Below are 18,214 nucleotides of genomic sequence, written 5' to 3'. Positions count from 1 at the left end.
AAATTACACTAACGGCAATGAACGCCGATGAATGTACGAGGCGTCGTAGCTGAACTGCTCGCATTCTTTCTCGCATCCGTCTGTGGCTGTAATACTATTATAGTACATCTCGTTTAAATACTGAGTAGCAGAGAAGGAGCCTTTAAGTAGATAGTTTCGTTATCCTCACCACTTCCCGAGCTGACACACGATCACAAGTTTACACTGTTTCCAAATATGTACACTGCGTAAATAATATATCGCCCTTCTTTTGCAGTGGCCAGGCGATGAGGCTAGCGAATAGGTAAGCTGCACGTGCATGCGTTTCTTTGGTTTTTTAGGGATGCATTATAACGTTACAAACATTGGTACAGTGGCAGAAATGTACAAGCACGAAAGTGGCGACAAAATTGCACTATGGATAGAGATAGCAGAACTCGAGAACTGCGAGTTCGATCGAGGCATACACAATGCTACACTTAATAAACGGTGGTCTAGCCGCTGCACAGGACATAACAGCACAAGAACATTATGCAGTTGCATTAGGTGGTCGTACCTCCTCAGCGAATAAAGAATGAAATGTAAGCTTCCCTATACTACTGGTACATAATTCCTTACACTTCTGCTAGGTACGAATTACGGTCGGTGTGTTATGTTGTGCATGACGCCCGTTCGAAATCGTCCCGGGTACTGAGTAATGTTTCGGTAGCGCAGCCTGCAGGATTCGAAGAACGGGAAAAAAATCCTTCCAAAATTCCGTCCCCGCTTTTCTACGTTCATACGTCAGGTTGCTGTGGACAGTGTTTGAATCTTTGATTTTCTAGCTGTTACGGTGGTGTGTATAAGACACACAATGAAGTTACAAATATCGGGTATAATACACATAGGTACAACTAGTTTTGGGACCCCGGAAAATAATAGAACCCAGCCCTGGATTCACGGTTCGCATTAGGGTGGGTCGTGTCTTCTCCAAATACATGCATAATAAAAATACAATCATGGTAAAGAGTTTCTTTGTTTTATCATTTGTGTGGCTATAGTGTTGTGTTGTATGTAACTGCAATCAATATGTGCATTCGAGATACATATCGTTTCGCTCGCTTTGGTTTAAATTCTTACTAGTGCCCCGTTTGGTCCGAATGTTTGTGTGTTCTTTGCAGGCATAAGTACCATTAATTACAAGTCTTTTTTTTAAATTACTTCTATCGTACTTTCTCCTCCGCCACAAAGCGGATTTTGATTGAAACATGTATATTTCCGTTGATACGATGGGAAAACCGAAGAACGTAACGTTCATAATGAGATAGACGAGGAAGCAAATTGCCATAACGTGTCATTTGTACAATGTGTTTGTAGGTTAGTTAAAAATACTATGAAACTATTATAAAATCACTGACATAATCGGTTACTAACCGGTTCGTAGGTCAAAGTAAAAGATTCATAAATAATTAAACCCAGTGCAGGGATTTCACTATGTACAGCTTACGATTACTTATACGGAACAGATCTCTTGACAGTATGCATCTTATCGTATTACGATGTACGTTTAATTTGAAGTTGTCTTAAGCTTACTGTACAACTACACTACTATAGTCAGATCCGTAATTAGAGTAACACAATTTCGAATAGTTTAAAATATCCTTCATCCTGCTCCCTATACAGCCGGCACGTGCACGGACATGGTTTCGTTATCTACTAACCGTATTGTATAAAAACAGCTTTAGGCCTCAAACTACTGCTCACCCCGGACCATCGCATACTGGCCAACCCGCGGACGTGGGGGACTGTGAGTTCTTGTGAGTGTGCCGGTAGCCGGTCGTCCACCGGGTTGGGCACAGCAGGCGTTACCGATGGGTCGATTGTTTAAAAGGTATGCGCACTAGGAAACGGTTCGTTTTGCAGTGACACGATTCATGAGTGAGAAATGGCTCTAATAAGCACATTCTTATGCAACGTCTGAACGCGCCAAGCACGTCGCTTCGTATGTCACATTATAATTCCCTTTTTCTAATTTCCTCTCCTTTGATGCATTGACTAGTGATGATATATATATTCTTCATTATTGTTTTGCTATCTAAACACTTGAAGTAAGTTCCATTTTCCTACGGTTGGTGTCTAGATTCTGCCGTCGTTCTATCTGGTTTCTAGTAACTCTGTTTTACTACATCTTGGTTGGATAGAACCCCGCTACATTACGATCCTAATAGTGGTCACTTAAGCTACTTTAGAATTTCAGTTGTTTATTATCATTATAACCTTAACCATACATCGTGCACCTTTTTGCAAACATGTTCGCTCGGTACGATTTCAATTCTTCGCTCGCTTCAAACCATCGTCGAGCCGCTGCCATCGGGTTTGGTTTGTCTTACATCTCTCAAGTCAAGTCACCAAGTTGCCTTTCCGGACAAGTTCCTTCCTTCCGTGGCCTGTCCCCGTGTACGCAATTAAATTGGTCTCTGGGTATTTACGCTCTATCATGCCGAGAAACGTGTCTCCGTTTTTTGATTAATATTTAATCGTAGTTTGTTAACTGCTACTGTGGTGTTTGTTTTGTTTTTCCCTTTTTTCGAAGTAAAAACAATAAACGTTTTTAACTTAATTGAAAAAAAAACCGTAGTGCGCGCAGCATGTACATGCCGTTCAGCGTTGCGAATTAAAAGTTGTTTAACATTTTTTCGTATGTTTTTCTTTTGCTTTACTTTGTAACGTTTTGTCGCTAGTATACTCTATGTTACGGTTTATATGCACATACATACACACACGTACGTTTTCATAGCATTTGATGCGTTAGAGATTCTCTATTCTGGCTTCTATGATCTAATACGTATTATTACCGTTTTGTTTTTGCAGCCGCAAATAAACAATATCTTTGATTCGAGATTTCGTTCACGATAGAGCCATATATTTACAGACCCGACAGGCCGCATGGTCTAGCTTGGTTTGTAGTTTGCAGTGAGATTAAACACGAACGTTCTCACTACGGTAGTCTATTTTCGAGTAGTATGTGCAGTTGATAGAATTATGACACGCATAAATAACACATAGAGTTAGAGCTATTCATTCACCCCGAAGAGGTTGTAGAAACTATACACAGTACTCAACATTTATTAGAAATACTTTTTTCCTGGATTGATCAACAGATGGTTTAGTGGCGATCAGCAGCAAGCTGTTCGAGGCAGTAACTGAAGGATCTTTCGTATGAGTAGGCAACGTAAACGTTTGCGAAATATGAATGTAAAATAATTGAGTTATTTAAATTCTTCATTCTTCCCCAGGATATGTATGTGGTTGGACAAGGAGAGGCAAAAGGAAACTGAAGTTCCTAACGCTTGTGTTGCTGATCTGCCACCTAACTATCATCGTTCAAAACAGAACAGCAAAATATTCCATTTGTATTTAAAGCACATGAACCAGTCACATAGCAGCGATCAATTATGTCTGACGCATTTCTTGTTGTGTGTTTGAATGTGTGTGTTGTTTGTACGGTGTGCACACCACGATGCTGTGATCGAGTGTGCGTGTTGCACAAATATGCTACAATATGCTTTTGGGTAAATATAGCGATAGTAAGGTGTTGTATATTCTCAACTAATACAGTACGGGAACGGTTAACAGTACCACAGATTCACAGATTCCATCGATGAGATTATGAGTACACGTGATGATATAGTAGTAGTAGTAGTAGTAGTGCGTGCATTGTACTATAGCTAGATGTGTTCAAACATACCGTCGATAAGGGATAACTATCTTTACACGATGCACGATGAACGGTGAACATATAACAGTTGGCTATCACACTATGAGTAACAACAGATTCGATGTTCGTTTGACGAACAAGATTAAAAAATCATATCGGGACAGCGATACACATGATACGGTACATCATTCACGGAGGCTTAGATACTAAGGTAGATATACTAAGGATGTAACAGAACGTAGTTCCACGATGTTTCCGTTAATCGAAGGTTTGGAGCGACGGTGCTGTTTGTAGCTTTGTTCCTCGCCGGAAGTTCATTGCTGAGAAACAGTGAATATAGAGAGCTTTATGGTGCGATGCCATAGACGAGAATTAAGCATTATTTTAATTATCGACACGATTCGATTAAATGAGTCCTCTACCGTCGGGGTATTATGATGTCAGGATAGTGTTTTGATTACTTCTTCACCATTTGTACTAGATATTGGTCGCGGACGTTGAGGGGTAGTGTTGTGAATTTTGTGAGTTCGTAAATGCCCAACCTGACAAACGTGGATGAAGTGCCGGATGAAGTTCGGTGTGTACGATTTGTTTGCTCCGCTACACTCTACTAGGATACGTACTGTGGTTTAACACGGGGGTTTTGGTTCATTGGATTAAAGCTATCAGTTTACGTTCTGTCCATCTGTCCAGCTTGGACAGGTTTGGTGGCCAAGACCGCCGTGAAAATGCAGGTGGTTAAGCGTCGCGTGTAATTATCCGTCATTAGGCCTCTATCGGGACGGTATCGCTGCTCGATTTCCTCGTGAGTCATCTCTTCAGAAAGCTAAAGAACCCACTACCTTTCTCTGAACGGGGTGCCATTAGCATCGGCACTTGGTTTTTGTGGGTTAGCTTAATCTGGAAATAGGTGCATGATGTTAGCTGTTAGCGGATACTTTAGGCGATCCAACGGCTACTTACCGTGCACGGACCCTGCATCCAGGGCTCTCCGTCGATCTGCATGGGGAAGGTTTTCTTGGTGGTCATTATTACCTCGCTGCACTGTGCCAACCGGCGGCCGGATGCCCGCAGACCCGTCCGCACCTGGCCCATGTGAAGACAGTTCTCCAGTCCAATCACTTCTATCTTACGATCGCCAATATCTGCAAAGCAAAATGTACAGTGAGAGCAGCATTAAACGAGAGTGTCTCCCTGACACGACTTACCCTGTATGGCGATTGAAAGATCGACCGAATTGAAACTGTTCGCCGAGAGCTCTTTGTCGGATTTTTTAAGCTTCTTGCGAAACGGACCCTTGCGCATTCGCTTCTGGGACAGATGTTCGCCCCATAAATTGGAGCCACCGTGCGTGTAGGGGATGTTAAGTAACGCAATACCCTGCAGCTGTGGACCATTCGCTAGCTCCAGCGAAACGCCATCGCACTGCAAAACAGAGGCGTGAAAATGAATGGAAATGAAACGATCCAAACTGAACGAAATAACTTTGCATCTCTTACCACAATCTCCAAATTCTCGTGCAGGTTCTTGCAGGACGCAGCGAACGTTTCCGATGTGGCGTACTCAAAGTACCAAAGCTTGTTCTTCATGCGGCTGTTGAATTTGTGGGGATTTTTCTCACGTTCAAGGTGAAACTTGACGCAGATGGCAGCATCCTGCGTGGGTGGAGAAGCGAACAAAAGAAATCATGCAACGATTTATTGAAGCAAAGCGATTGCGTGATTATGCATCCGCAATACTTCCCGCGTGGGATTGTGTGCCCCTCGTCAACAACAGTTTACTCCCCGAACGAAAATGGGCAATGGTCACGCGATACAAATTTTGCCGCTCGTTGTTTTTGTAGGATCGCACAAACAAGGCCGGGCAAGACGATCGGATTTATAATTCATTGTTGTGCGGCGACATTCGACGCGTTTCCATTTTAAAATCCTCAATAATCGGATGATCTTACAGAACCGTAATTAGCCTTCCGCCGGTGACTGATTGCAAGCGATGGAAATAGGATACTGATTTGTGTGGCAGATAACGCGCGGCAGATAATTAGCTGATAGCAATACATCCCCATGTTATCCAATTCATTCGACCGGAACGCGGGAAGCAAAACCTTGCAGGCCCGGGGGTCGAATTCATTTAGCTGTTTAATCCCGCCCCGTACCAGACGGGTCGGTATTTGCGAACAGCGAACTGGTTTTTAATCGTTAAATTAATTAAATTACATTTCACGTCCCAGGACGAGCGTGCTTCGTTTTGCACCGGGCGGAGCACGTGCATGACACCATGGGACAAAGACACTGGGTAGACCATTGGGTAAGCATTCCGTGCAGTAAGACGTTCGAAGCGATTCCCTATTTTTTAATTTCTACCTTTTGTCCTGTCCTCTGGGTTCTGGATGTTAGGCAAGAAAGAAACAAATAAAATTGGCTCCCCCAGGGGGTTGTAATTGCGTTACGGGGACGGTTGCGCTGGAACTATAAATAGACAAGCTTTAGTTACCGGTAGCGTCACACAAGTCGACCCGGATTACGTTTAATAGGTGAAATGGTTAGAATTGTGGGTGGGCAATCGCCAGGTCCCACTCGTAACAACTGCACAAAAGACGCAAAACGGACACAGGCCGTCGCGGGTAAGCGAACAGTAACTGAAGACACTTAACAGATTTTTATCACACTCCAAAGCCACTTCGCTGTGGCCTGTGGTGTAGCGTGGAGTTTGGAATTCGAATCCGGAACCCAGAGTGCGGAAGCAATTTCAACCAACAAAGCATATTTTGTCCGGTGTCAGCAGCGAATTTATAGGACGGTGTGTGCGGTTTCACTGATTTCGATCGTACGGAAAGGTGATTGCGTGCCGTTCGTTTGTGAATTTTCCCGATAGTTCTTGAGGAAATAGGGCGACGAGAAGGATTTGTTTTTTTTTTTTGCTGTTGCTCCTTTACATAACTTCTCGGGGCCACGAGGCGCATAAAGAAAAGTTTTTGTAAAGGGGAAGCACTCGAAAGGGAAGATTTAAGCGAAACTAACTAACACCGGTCGAGAGAAACTGGTCCTTCCGGTAGGTGCGCTTGCTGATTGTGGTTCCGGTTGGGGTGTAGCATTGTTTCTATGCTAATGTTGCGTTACTTTCGTAGCTCTAAACTATCAAACACAGGAGGTTAACTTCCCAAATGGGTAGATGATTTTTGGTGGTAGATTACAAAAATGACACACACAAAAAAAACTACACAGACACCCACACATATACACAACATTCGAACGTATGTCTTTGGGGTGGTGTGCTGCGGAGTGGAGCAGAAGTTATTTATGAGCAGAATGTGAAATGCGCGCACACGAATTTACTACCAATCCAAAGTTTCGGTTGCTTATGCAACTTTGATTGGGCTTTGCTTTGTGTGTGAAGGAAGCAGACACACTCCCACCACGAGGCACACCCCGGGGAGGCCTGTTCTGGTGAAAATTATGCTTTGATGTTCCCTCCACCGATGGCCACTGGCAACCGAGGTTTCTTTCCGGAAGCTTTTCGAGGAGGTTAGAAGGTTGGAGCGTGTTTTGGGACGAAATTGATGCCGGCACACACCAACAGGGGCCAGTTATTTACGACCACCACGGTTCAACACTTTTTGCCGCGAATAGGGAGGTGAAATATATATTTTAATAATCCTTCTGCAAGCGTTGCAAAATTCCAAAACCCGGTGGCAGGTTTTTGGCCACGCTACTTCGGCGAAGCGTGGCGGAAGCAATAAAGTTTTCCACATCACGCCCGGGGTTTGCAAACCGCGGTCAAATAATACAAGCATAATCGGACAGACAAATTGTTTTGCGGGCGGCAACAGTTTGAAATGAGCGAATAGGGTACTAACGGGGTGAGAAGTTAGGGGTGGGCTTGTGGAGGACCAAGTTTAGACATGTCGTGGGTATCTAAAATCACATAATATATTGCTTGCGCATGGCGCAGCTCGTGAGCTTTTGCGTGGCACACTAGCCGCGAAACGAATGAAGAAATCATACGAAGAATAAATCTTTCCGAAAGAATCTTTTATGCGAGGGGTAGATTTTGAGTGGAAAGTTAAGGGAAGCCAAAGCCAGTAAGCTCTTTTTATCGCTTTTATGAGCTTTTATTGCTAAATAGCATTTCACTAGGAAAGTTGAAAAAGATGTTGAAAGTTCTCATAAAAAAATTGAAATAGAAACAAACAAATCTTGTTACTAGCATATATTTGATTTAGATGAGCGCCAATAACAGCGATTTGAATTTCACGCTAGAGGAACGCAAAGCATCACGCTTTAAATCAATATGATCTACAGGCGCTTAGATTCCGTTTGTGCTTCTCGGCACATACAAAGCGCTAAACAAATAAGCATTTGGCTTTCCGTTTGCTTTTCGAACATTCCAACACAGTTCGGGGTAGCACCATCTTGCACGGTTTCCCATCATACAATATGCAACATAATTCTCACCAGCAGCAAAGCATTCCGGTACCAGTTCGTTACACGCCTCGGGCCACTTTTACCACCCAGAAACACCGAACAAACATACTTCAAAACATTTGGAAGTACCTTCCCAGTTTGGACAGCACAAATGCTTGGCATCCTCTTTTGGGGATGAGTTTGCTACGCTAAGCTTATTGAATACTTCCAACAAACGATACACAATTGTGCATATTTCTCTCGAGCTCAGCTGTGCATGGGGTGGGTTACACTACGGCACAATCCGGCGACAGCACAGCTGCATCTGGTAGCTTGAATAATTAAGCAGCGAACCACGTAAGAAAGCAGCGGAGCGAGTGTTAAAGTGTCGCAAAAGCATTAACAACGATCAGGTTTTTAAAGGCACGGCCAAACTGTACACGACAGCACAAGCAGCACAACAAACGGCACACTAATTACTGTTTAATTTCTACGACATTCGCAATACGACAAAAAAAACATTCTTCCGTTCCACGGCACGCGGTACACGGTGGTCCCGGATCCAGGTCAACCGGAAAACGGAAGTGTTACTGTTATCGAAGCACTATTCACGATATGGAGAGTGTAACACCGGAGTGTAGTGTAGCGTACAAACCACAAACAAAACACTCGGCTCCAATGAAGAAGGTCTCGCCCTTCGGTGCAGCAAGTTTAAGGACTCTAGACAAGAATTAGCCAACTCAATAAATGAAAAGCGTTGGATCTCGTCGTCCGAGGTTGGAGTTTGTTCGCTTGTTTACACGGTCCGAGGCGAGGTTTGAGCGCAAATAAAAGTTCAACTGGAGCACACCAATATGTCCTCGTTAGGGTAGGTCTCTCCTTGCTGTGGGACAAAATGGAGGCGACCCGTTGCGCACCGCGTTTAGCGATGAAAGAAGTAACGAATCGTTAGTATCGTTCGTGGCGCGTAAATAGTGTGAGTGTTTCTTTTTTTCGTCTATTTCTCCTGCCTCTGTGTTCGCGCCTTACTAAAGGAGTTGCGGTCATCGGTAAGTGCTTTGTAAAGAGCAAACCATTTCCTGTGCCGAAAATGCTTTTCATCGGCATACTTCAAACGGTAGCGACTTTGCCAAGTTCTTTCTGCCCGGGCGCACTGCAACGGCGTAGATAATACCGTTGTGGTTCATTTTATTTCTCATTCGCTTCTCGCTTCTAAACCTCGAACGTTCCACGTACGTTCTGCTGCCTAGTGTGCACTGATCAGCCACGTTGTCTACTTACCACACCCACGGAAAAGTAGTTATTGACAATGTTGTACGGCACGGTGAATTCCGATCCGACCTGCGGTTTTATCAACTTTGGTAGGTCGATAATTTTCTTCTCCGGTCTCGGTTTGTCCGCGGTGCCACCGTTGCTGTGCTGGTGCTGCTGCTGTTGATAGGAACTATTCACGGTATCGTCCGCTGCACGTTCTGCTGTATCGTTCGGCTCACACACGGTACCGTTATCGACATCGGTGCTATTAGTGTTGGTGACGGTGTTAGCCGCCATGTCGACACCGGACACTACCGTGGCACCGCCGTTGGTCAGCGCTGCCGGGCCCCTATTGGCATGCTCGGCTATGAAACCGTCCATTACTCGCTCGGTAGGTCCGAGTGTGGCTGAGGTTGGGGTGGGCGGTGGTGTGGCGGTAGAGATTCCACCCCCATCGGTGTCCTGTTCACCCTCGGCAGCATTATTGTCACTCACGTGGGCACGTTGCGTCGTGCCGTTGGTTGGTGGTAGCTCGGTCGCGTTTGTACTATTTTCAACTTCATCGTTGGTTTGGATCACAGATTTTTCAGCAATTATTCGATGCGAGAGCTCTATTACCTTCTGTACGTTCTCGGACAGCGTCACCTAGGTGGACGGGTGGACGGGTGGAAAGGTAATAAATATGGAGGACGTTAGAAAGGAAGTCGTCTGCTGTATATCTTTAACCGCGCGAACGTTACCTTGTGACCGGGTATGGTTGTGACGTTGGTGGGCGTCTCTTCGGCGGCCAATGGATTGTTTTTAACCTCGATGCTCCATCGATCCAGCATCACGCCCGAGGCACGATTGATCTTATCCAAAATCTTGGGGATGCTTTCGCCCTCGTACCCACCGCCCCATCGCAAGCAGCGGGCCAGATCGTTGCCCGTACCGAGCGGAATCACGCCGATTGATGGTTGCGACTGTAGCACAATGCTATCCATTGCCTCCAGTACCCAGCCGACCGTGCCGTCGCCACCGCAGCAAATTACCTTGAAATTGGGCACGTCCTTAAACATCGTAAGCCCCTCGAGCGGGCCACCTTTGGACAGGTCGTACACCTGGCGTGGGTTCAGCAGGTATTGAAACTTGCGCAGGATGCGGTCGCCCTGCCGGCCGCCACTTTTGGGATTGATAAATACGAGCAGCGGGCACCATCCGGGATCGCTGGTAATTTGAAAGTGTATGGTCGATGGTACGCTCTGTAACAGGAGACGAAGAAGACGATATGTGATACTCATAAACGAGCAAATGTGTATTTCTCTTGCTTAAACTGTTGGATTTAGATACACAAGAAAATCTCCCAACAAAGTTGAACGAGCAACACTTTACGTTGAATAATATTTTTGTTCCTAATTTTCACGCTTCAAAACCCTTAATTGAATGCATAATGAGGGCGAAAATAAAATAAATCTGAGTAAGATTTTACCGATTTAATCAAAACACCATTACCATTAAAAAACGGTCTTGCTTGAAACTGTTTTTTACGGTACATATTGATTTGAATTGATGCGTTTCACACACACACATTGAATAAATTAATGGTAAGCAATTTATCACCACCGGAAACAGACAAATGCTCAGGCATGAAGTGATTACCAATAACGTCAGTTTGTATCGCGTTTACGCGTTTTTCCTTATTTTTTTTTGTTTTGCTCCGTTTCATTTATCGTTCCATTTTTCCGCTTCCTGTGCATGTGGTGAGCGAGGAAATAAATGAGTTTTGCACCGGGGCTTACCTTTCCCTTGTTGGTGGTGAAATTGATCGATTTCTGACGATCGAGCACGGCCGGACAGATGGAGGTCGGTGGTAGCACGAGGTTGGCAAACTCCCCCAGCGTACACTCCGCCTTCACGAGCGTGGCGCACTTGTTGTGAAGCTGCAAATCATACGGAACAGTATTAACGATACGGTGCAGAGGTGAGAAGCTGGTAAATGTAAATGAAAATACATTTCTCGTTCAATGTAAACGCAGGACTTTTGCCTTCATGTCTGTTCCCGCATAAATTATAAGAAAACATACAAGTGTTTGGGGAAAAATCATTAGTGTGGAGATTATTTGATATCCTTCAGCAATTGTACTTCATTGGAATTGTGGGAAAAGTGCCACATCGACATGGCATTCAATGCACATATTAGATTCATTTAATTTATTTCCTTTTACATCTGTTGGATATATCTAACTTTGGTCACAATTATATTATTAATGCAATGCAAATATGCATTGGTCATCATCCACCAGGCGTCTCCATTACGGAATGAAGAAATTAAAATTCTTCATACTTTTGTCCAATTCATTAGAAAACAGATATCATATCTTGTGATGGAATTATCATTTATATTTAATTATAATAGAAAAATCATTACCCGATTATAGAAAAAATCGTTAGGTCGAAAGTAATTAATCTAATTAATCATAACCAGGCGTCTCCATTGTAAGATGCAGTTGTAATTCCTACTTTAGCAGTGGGGAGTTAATTACCCATTTCGGAACAACCGGTGAGTTCTGGTTCATAAAACAGATTTTTAGACAAACACGTGTAAATCAAAATGGCCTTATGTGGATAAGCAGAACATGAAAAGAGCATGTAAATCCGATATTCGGTTCTTTACACAACTCCAGTTGCGTTACATTCCATTGCAAAGCGCACGGCCGAGAATGTGCTCACCATCATGCGACACCAACGGCAGGTCAGCCCAGTAATTCCATTGTATGCCTTGATCCGCTTGCGGCATTTCGAACATCGCCCGTAGCAGTTTCCCTCGACCCAATGATGCTGGAACGTGGCAGTGGCCTTTGACTTTTTCGACTTCACGTAGGTGGCGATGCAGGACGCGGGAGCTCGCTGGACGCAACGTTCATGCACGGTGTATTTGCAGACTGGTGAAATGGAATGGGAATGCAATATGGATATGAAAATGTAAGAATGTTTTATTCCACCTCACGTCCACTATACGACCCGGGGCGTTGTTGGAAAATAGAGAGATATCCAAACCGTAATACTTACGCACACAGCAGAGGCCCTTCTTCCCAAGCCCGACAAGCATATTGAGGCACATGTTGCAGTAGGCAGGTTTGCTGAAATGTTTCAATCGCCACACATGGTATCCGTCTTCCTTCAGCGTATTGTCGACGCCTGGATGCGTTTGTAGTAATAGTTCCAATGGAATGGGACGCGCAGGAAAAATGGGACAAATAAGCGAGGAAAAGAAATTTAATGGGACCGTACATAGTTTTGCACAGCGGACAAAGTAGAGCTGGAAGGATTTATGTGCCCGTCGAGATTCCCGCTCGTCGTGTGCCATCAATTACCGGGAATTAGCCATCGGAAAATCGTCCATTTCCTCGAGGGAGTTCCGAGAACGCGAGCGTACCATGATCGATCGTGATGGGTTTCGGATTGGACCGGCGTTGCTTCGCATCGACAGGCGAACAATGCACAAATTGCACACAGTGGTACACTAAGCTACACACGCCGAAGGTGAGGCGTTTCCGCACAAAAGTGCACTAAAATGTTCCGCAGGCGTAGAGCATATCGGAAAAGTGCGGCCGTTATCCGTGGAGACTGGCGATCGTTTTTCGCGCTGGTAGATTGATGCTGCCCAGGAACCGCTAAGGCTTCGGGCCAAGGCTGGAATACTAATGACCAGCTGCGATGTGTGTTTGAGATGGCAAACAAAGCTACCGGGAATAGACGAGTGAGTGAGCGGGTTTCCACTGCGAAACCATCTTTACACAACTGTTGTGCGAACGTTACAGACATTGTACAAATGCTTTAAGGCATTTTCTAGTACGTATACTACATCACCGATACCACGTACCGTTCCATGACGTATTCACTAGAATTCTCATTAAGCTTGGTTGGCCCCAAAAGGCTTTTTATCATGCATTGGACGTATTCGAACTGTGTACTTGCAAAGAACTGTTTGTATATTATGTGCTTTGATCTATTAATTAATATTCCTTGTTTCCGCGAAAAAAACTACAAACGTGCACTGCATCATACCAACATGAAAAGTTGTGAAATAGATCAAATTCGCAACTGTAATCCTCATCGATACTGCAATATACTTTCATGAGAGAAAATATGGTAGGAGAGATCGATTCGCTGGAAATATGAGCTAGAGTCAATTTCAATGTATCAGTTCATACTTTATGCTGAGGTTTTTGAAAACTGATCAAACCAATGGCTGCGATAATGATCCAATGAGTGCAAAGGCTACATTTAATCGGGTGTCTTATTATTTGTGCAGCTCCGAAATGACAATTCCAAAGGAAATTTGTCATATTCCGAATATTTTTTCAACATTTTTCAAAGATATAATAAAGCTCAATTTCTTAAAAATAAAATAATTACAATTAATTGATCCTGTTGCAGCTTATAATAATGAACTCTATAAATAATGTTGCTATAAAATACACAGGAAAAATAAATTATAACTAAAAATAGTCTTCCCCATGTTAATGTTACGCGATATCATGAAATGAGATGTTATTGACTATCCGATTATCCGATAATCGTGGATTTCCGATGAGCGGACGGATAATTGGCGTTCTACTGTATACAAACAAAGGGATTGAACTTGAACCAAAAATTAATCGCAGGCTTTTTTGCGATTAACTTGAAGTTTGGTGTTTTAAATTCCTCCAGCCTTCTTTCAATGTTGTCCAATATAAACAATACAGAAGCAAAACTAAATATAATAAACATTCCAAGATTGGATTATCTAAGAAAAGCCCGGAACTTCTATGCCATTCATGATCATCTAATACCACGCTGCTATTAATGATAACCTATCGAACCTATCGAATAAATATCATCCATAACGATGGACATAATTTAAATATGTCCATTTTGACGGAACGATTGAGCTATGCAAAAACAAAGCAGAATATCCATTTAGTTTGCGTGATCCCCGCATAACGATGCAAAATAAACCATTCGGATGCAGGATGAGCGGACAACCCCAATAAAGGCCAGCAAGCTAACTCATGAGTATAAAATTAATTTCGATAGTACTCATCGTCCCCCGCCGTGCCGATAAGCGTACGAAACGGCACACAAAAATAGATTCACATCAGTCTCTGTCACTGCTCAATCGAGTGGTCGCCTGATGGGTAGCTTAGTGAGGCACTTCGTCGCATGATGGATGCGTTTCAGCTAATCCCACCTTCCCCCGCCCTTTTCACCATTGTTCGGGGGTGTTCATTGACCCGGATTTTTCAGTGGAATTGCTTTCCTTCCGTTTGCGCTGAGATGTTTACGGATGTGTCTCCGACGGAGGTTTTTGCACGGCTGGTGGAGATGTGGCATTGGCAAACCACTTCAGCCATCCTTTTATGCTTGATCGTATCGATTTACCAGCTCGAGAGGGTGGTACGAGGCCCATGCTACTGCAAGCCACAATCGTATTAATCGGGTTCAAAAGCTCGGGGCAAAACAGACACGCGGGATGATGACAAAGGGCTGACAAGGGAGAGCTCTTGCCAAACTGGTGGTAGTTGGTTTCAGGTGACGAACGAAACATCCTACAAAAACCCGGCGCCCGCTCTATACGGTCGAAGCGTGCGGATAAGATGACAGTGTTTGCTTTTTGCGTGCTGATTGATGACGTTACGTGGTAAAGGCGAAGAAACTGTTAGCTTTGCGGTTGTCGATTGCATTATAGCATTATGTGGGTTCCGATTCCAGTGCACGCGGGTAGCTGGGCACGTTGGGCATTAGCGGCCGAACGGAATTGATCCCCTGGGAAATGGGAACTATCCGAACACTTCGACACGACTTTTATCAACACTAAAACGACTTTATCCCGATCGAGGTAAGGGTTCGGTTTTCGGTCGGTGTGGATGCGTAGTGGATTACCCTCCGGAGGTTTGGCACCTTTGCCGCCGGCAAATGGGGACGACCCAACGATGCAGGGTATCGTCGTGTACTTGGGCACGTACCGAAATCATCATCGTGTGCACTTGCAGCGATGTGCAACACCGCCACAACGAGAATGGAGCAATTAAGTTAAGTGTAGATTAGTATCCGTACGTTCGCACGGAGGTGTTTCGCACCGAGCCGGTGGTGACTGGATAATTGATTGAATTATCCTCACCCGAGGCAACGATTTACGCGCCCAAGGGTCGTTACCGATCGGCCATAAGTGCATCATTAACGTTGATGCCTCAACCATTTTACACACATTTTGTCCGGTTGTGCGACATTTGACGATTTGGGGATTGAATTAATCGATAAGTTGACGAAAAAATGTCTGCACATAATAAGTATGTAAAGAGTTCTAATCTCTTGGCAGTAAAAGAGAAGTAAAGAATTGTTCATCAACAAACGGTAATATACTTTTGCAGGATAGACCACTTTCTTAGATACCATCTCCAGAAAGAAAAACGATGTCTAAGAAGATAATGAACCTTCTTATTCGCTTCTCTTCGTAAACAGCAACAAACTTGCCAATAGTTTTACACTACTAATGATGTTCTTGAAGGACTTAAGGTAAGTACTTAATTCCCCTCGATAGAACATGCTGTGACGACAACAAATCAGGAAGCCGTTTATCATCTCCTGTTGGCGAAATAAACAGCAAAACATTTGTAGCACAGAAACAACAACAACCAGTGCACCATTAAGTTCCTCGTTCTAATAATCTCCGGTGCGAAGGCATAACAATTTTAATTGGACACCGGTTCCGGTAAAACGGTCGGTTAGGAGATTCGCAAGCCTCATTTGCAGCCCGATTTTCACCATTATCCCCATGCCACGCCATTACCAACGGAGCCGGCGGGTTGGAGTGATGGCATGCTCGCACCGGTGGAAAGTGTCCCCGGTCGGTTGTTTGCGCGTCAGGATATTTGATTACACGCTGTGTTCTTCCTTTCACCGGGGGGTGGTGGTGTTTTTGTTTATTCGTTGCTCTTTCTTCTGCGTCAGTTTGGTTTTCGTGGAGAAATAAAGAACTGGTCGCACACTGTCTGACGCTTTGTGAAGTGTTCTAGGAAGTGCATAATATGGCCTACCGTCCCGTTGGGATGTGGCTTACCGAGAAGTACCAGCAGCGGGATCGTTGTCAGTCCACCGCGTTGCCATTCCTCCAGCGAAACGCACCCATCACCGTCGTAGTCAATCTCAGTCATCATGTCCTGGAGAATCTGTTTTTAGAATTGACGCGAATTGCGTGTCGAGCAGCAGCATCCGTTTGGTGTCGTCCGCAACCGAGGGCGAAAGCGGAAAGGAAAGCGAAACAGAAAAAAAATTAATCAGCAAACTGTGTCGATAACTGAACGGCGATGCTTTTCATGGTTAATACAAACAAAAAAACCGGCAGTTCTATTTATGATACACTTTTATGAAGCACTGCCCACCCCCTCCCGGCACCGTAGCCTGTGACTTGGTGGATCGAGCAAAATGCCACGTGCACCACGAACGGTCAACAAGGCGAATGCTTGCTGATCGGAAGCGCGTGCACGGTTGGGATTGATTGCAGTACTTACCGGCCGCAGTTCGGACACGTCCCAGCCGAGATATTCCGCTACCGACATCATCTGGTTGACGATTGCATCCGTTTCGGTCGTGTCGAGGACTCCGTTTCCGTCGGTGTCGTACAGCCGGAACATAACTGCGAGCAGAAAAGGGTAAACATTTGAATAACGCAAACAGTGGAAATGTTTCTCGGGATAGCAAGAGCTAGAACAAAGTTCACTTAAAATAAAAAAGTAGTTAAATTTTACTAAAAATAAATTTCTATTTACCCCCGGCATACTACCGTGGGATGTAAATATTGGAGCGTCAATTGGATTTTATTTTGACTACAGCATCGTTTATAACACAGATTGATCCACAGGGCATTAAACTTTACTGCCCAATGCATAACAATAGGAAAACAATCAAATATATTCCGCTATCATTAGTATGATGGAAAACTTGAGCCCTTTCGTTTCCCCGCACTGACAGCAACCAAACCCCCCGCCCTCGAAGGGTGTGTTTTGAAAAATTGAAACCATTTCGAAAATAGCTTATCTGCCGTAATGTTGGTCATTTTTCTTAAAAGCGCCCATCTCCCGCCGAGAAAGCCATTTGTTATTGCACCATATCCGACACAATTTCAGTGCGGACAGCAGCAAAAAGGGGCACAGCGGGCCAAGCCGGCTGTCGATCCGAAGGGCCCGGGGCAAAAGCGTATCCGAGTTGACCCTCCGGTGTAGTATCCGCCATTACTACTCCAATCTATTGCGCTGCAAGTGGATCACGCGGTGGATCTGGTGTAAAACCCTCGATGAAAATACAACGCCCTTTTGTTTTAGTGTGCCGGCCCCGGATGGCTCGGTTGAGAAAGTTGCGTTGGTGTGTGTGTGCTTCTTGGGAAGGGCTTTCTTTCCTGCGGTGCCGGTCGTATGTTTATTTCCCAGGCACTGTGACGGTTGCCATTTGATATGAATCGGAAATATATCTATAAATAAATATTATGAGAAAGCCTTTCGCCAGCAATCGGTTAGCGTCTTGACGAATGTACGTAAAGGATGCGTGCATGGGAATCCCAAGTTTGGGTGGGGAGGAAGAGAGCGTTGAAAATGTGGAGACCGGATACATCCTTTGCTTCAATGTTTCTGGTGACCGCCCACCCGGACACCTTGCGGCAAACGTGAGGCGGGTTACCGGTTTATCGTAAGTCAACGGCGTTTATCCATCAACCGTAGGACGGTAGGCACTTATGCGCTCAAATGGCAAATTGATCGACCATGAGAAGCTTACCGATGGATGGAGGTGGCAAGATGGAAACCGCTCGCCTCCCCGTAAATAGTTCTTTAGCCTTCAGGTTACATTCAAGCGATGTTTTCACACA

General features: G+C 44.5%; 1 protein-coding gene across 4 annotated transcripts in view; it reads right to left on the bottom strand.

Moving 5' to 3' along the window:
- Positions 1-940: 940 nt before the first annotated feature.
- The window catches only part of LOC128305845 (diacylglycerol kinase 1), a 73,326-nt gene continuing 56,052 nt past the window's right edge, over positions 941-18,214 (bottom strand). For 3 of the 4 annotated variants that reach the window (XM_053043463.1, XM_053043461.1, XM_053043464.1), the window contains exons 9-19: positions 16,866-16,990; positions 16,415-16,523; positions 12,382-12,510; positions 12,043-12,254; positions 11,112-11,252; positions 10,074-10,574; positions 9,361-9,978; positions 5,176-5,331; positions 4,885-5,101; positions 4,640-4,821; positions 941-4,576 (exon numbers count right to left, since the gene is read on the bottom strand). In XM_053043463.1, coding sequence (XP_052899423.1) covers positions 4,487-4,576; positions 4,640-4,821; positions 4,885-5,101; positions 5,176-5,331; positions 9,361-9,978; positions 10,074-10,574; positions 11,112-11,252; positions 12,043-12,254; positions 12,382-12,510; positions 16,415-16,523; positions 16,866-16,990 — 2,480 coding nt within the window. In that variant the 3' untranslated portion in view covers positions 941-4,486. The remainder of the gene's footprint in view (positions 4,577-4,639; positions 4,822-4,884; positions 5,102-5,175; positions 5,332-9,360; positions 9,979-10,073; positions 10,575-11,111; positions 11,253-12,042; positions 12,255-12,381; positions 12,511-16,414; positions 16,524-16,865; positions 16,991-18,214) is intronic. The other variant, XR_008287468.1, reaches the window with a different exon arrangement.

This window comes from Anopheles moucheti, chromosome 3 (assembly GCF_943734755.1).
Source record: "Anopheles moucheti chromosome 3, idAnoMoucSN_F20_07, whole genome shotgun sequence".
NCBI lineage: Eukaryota > Metazoa > Arthropoda > Insecta > Diptera > Culicidae > Anopheles > Anopheles moucheti.
This window is presented reverse-complemented; position numbering and strand designations above follow the sequence as displayed.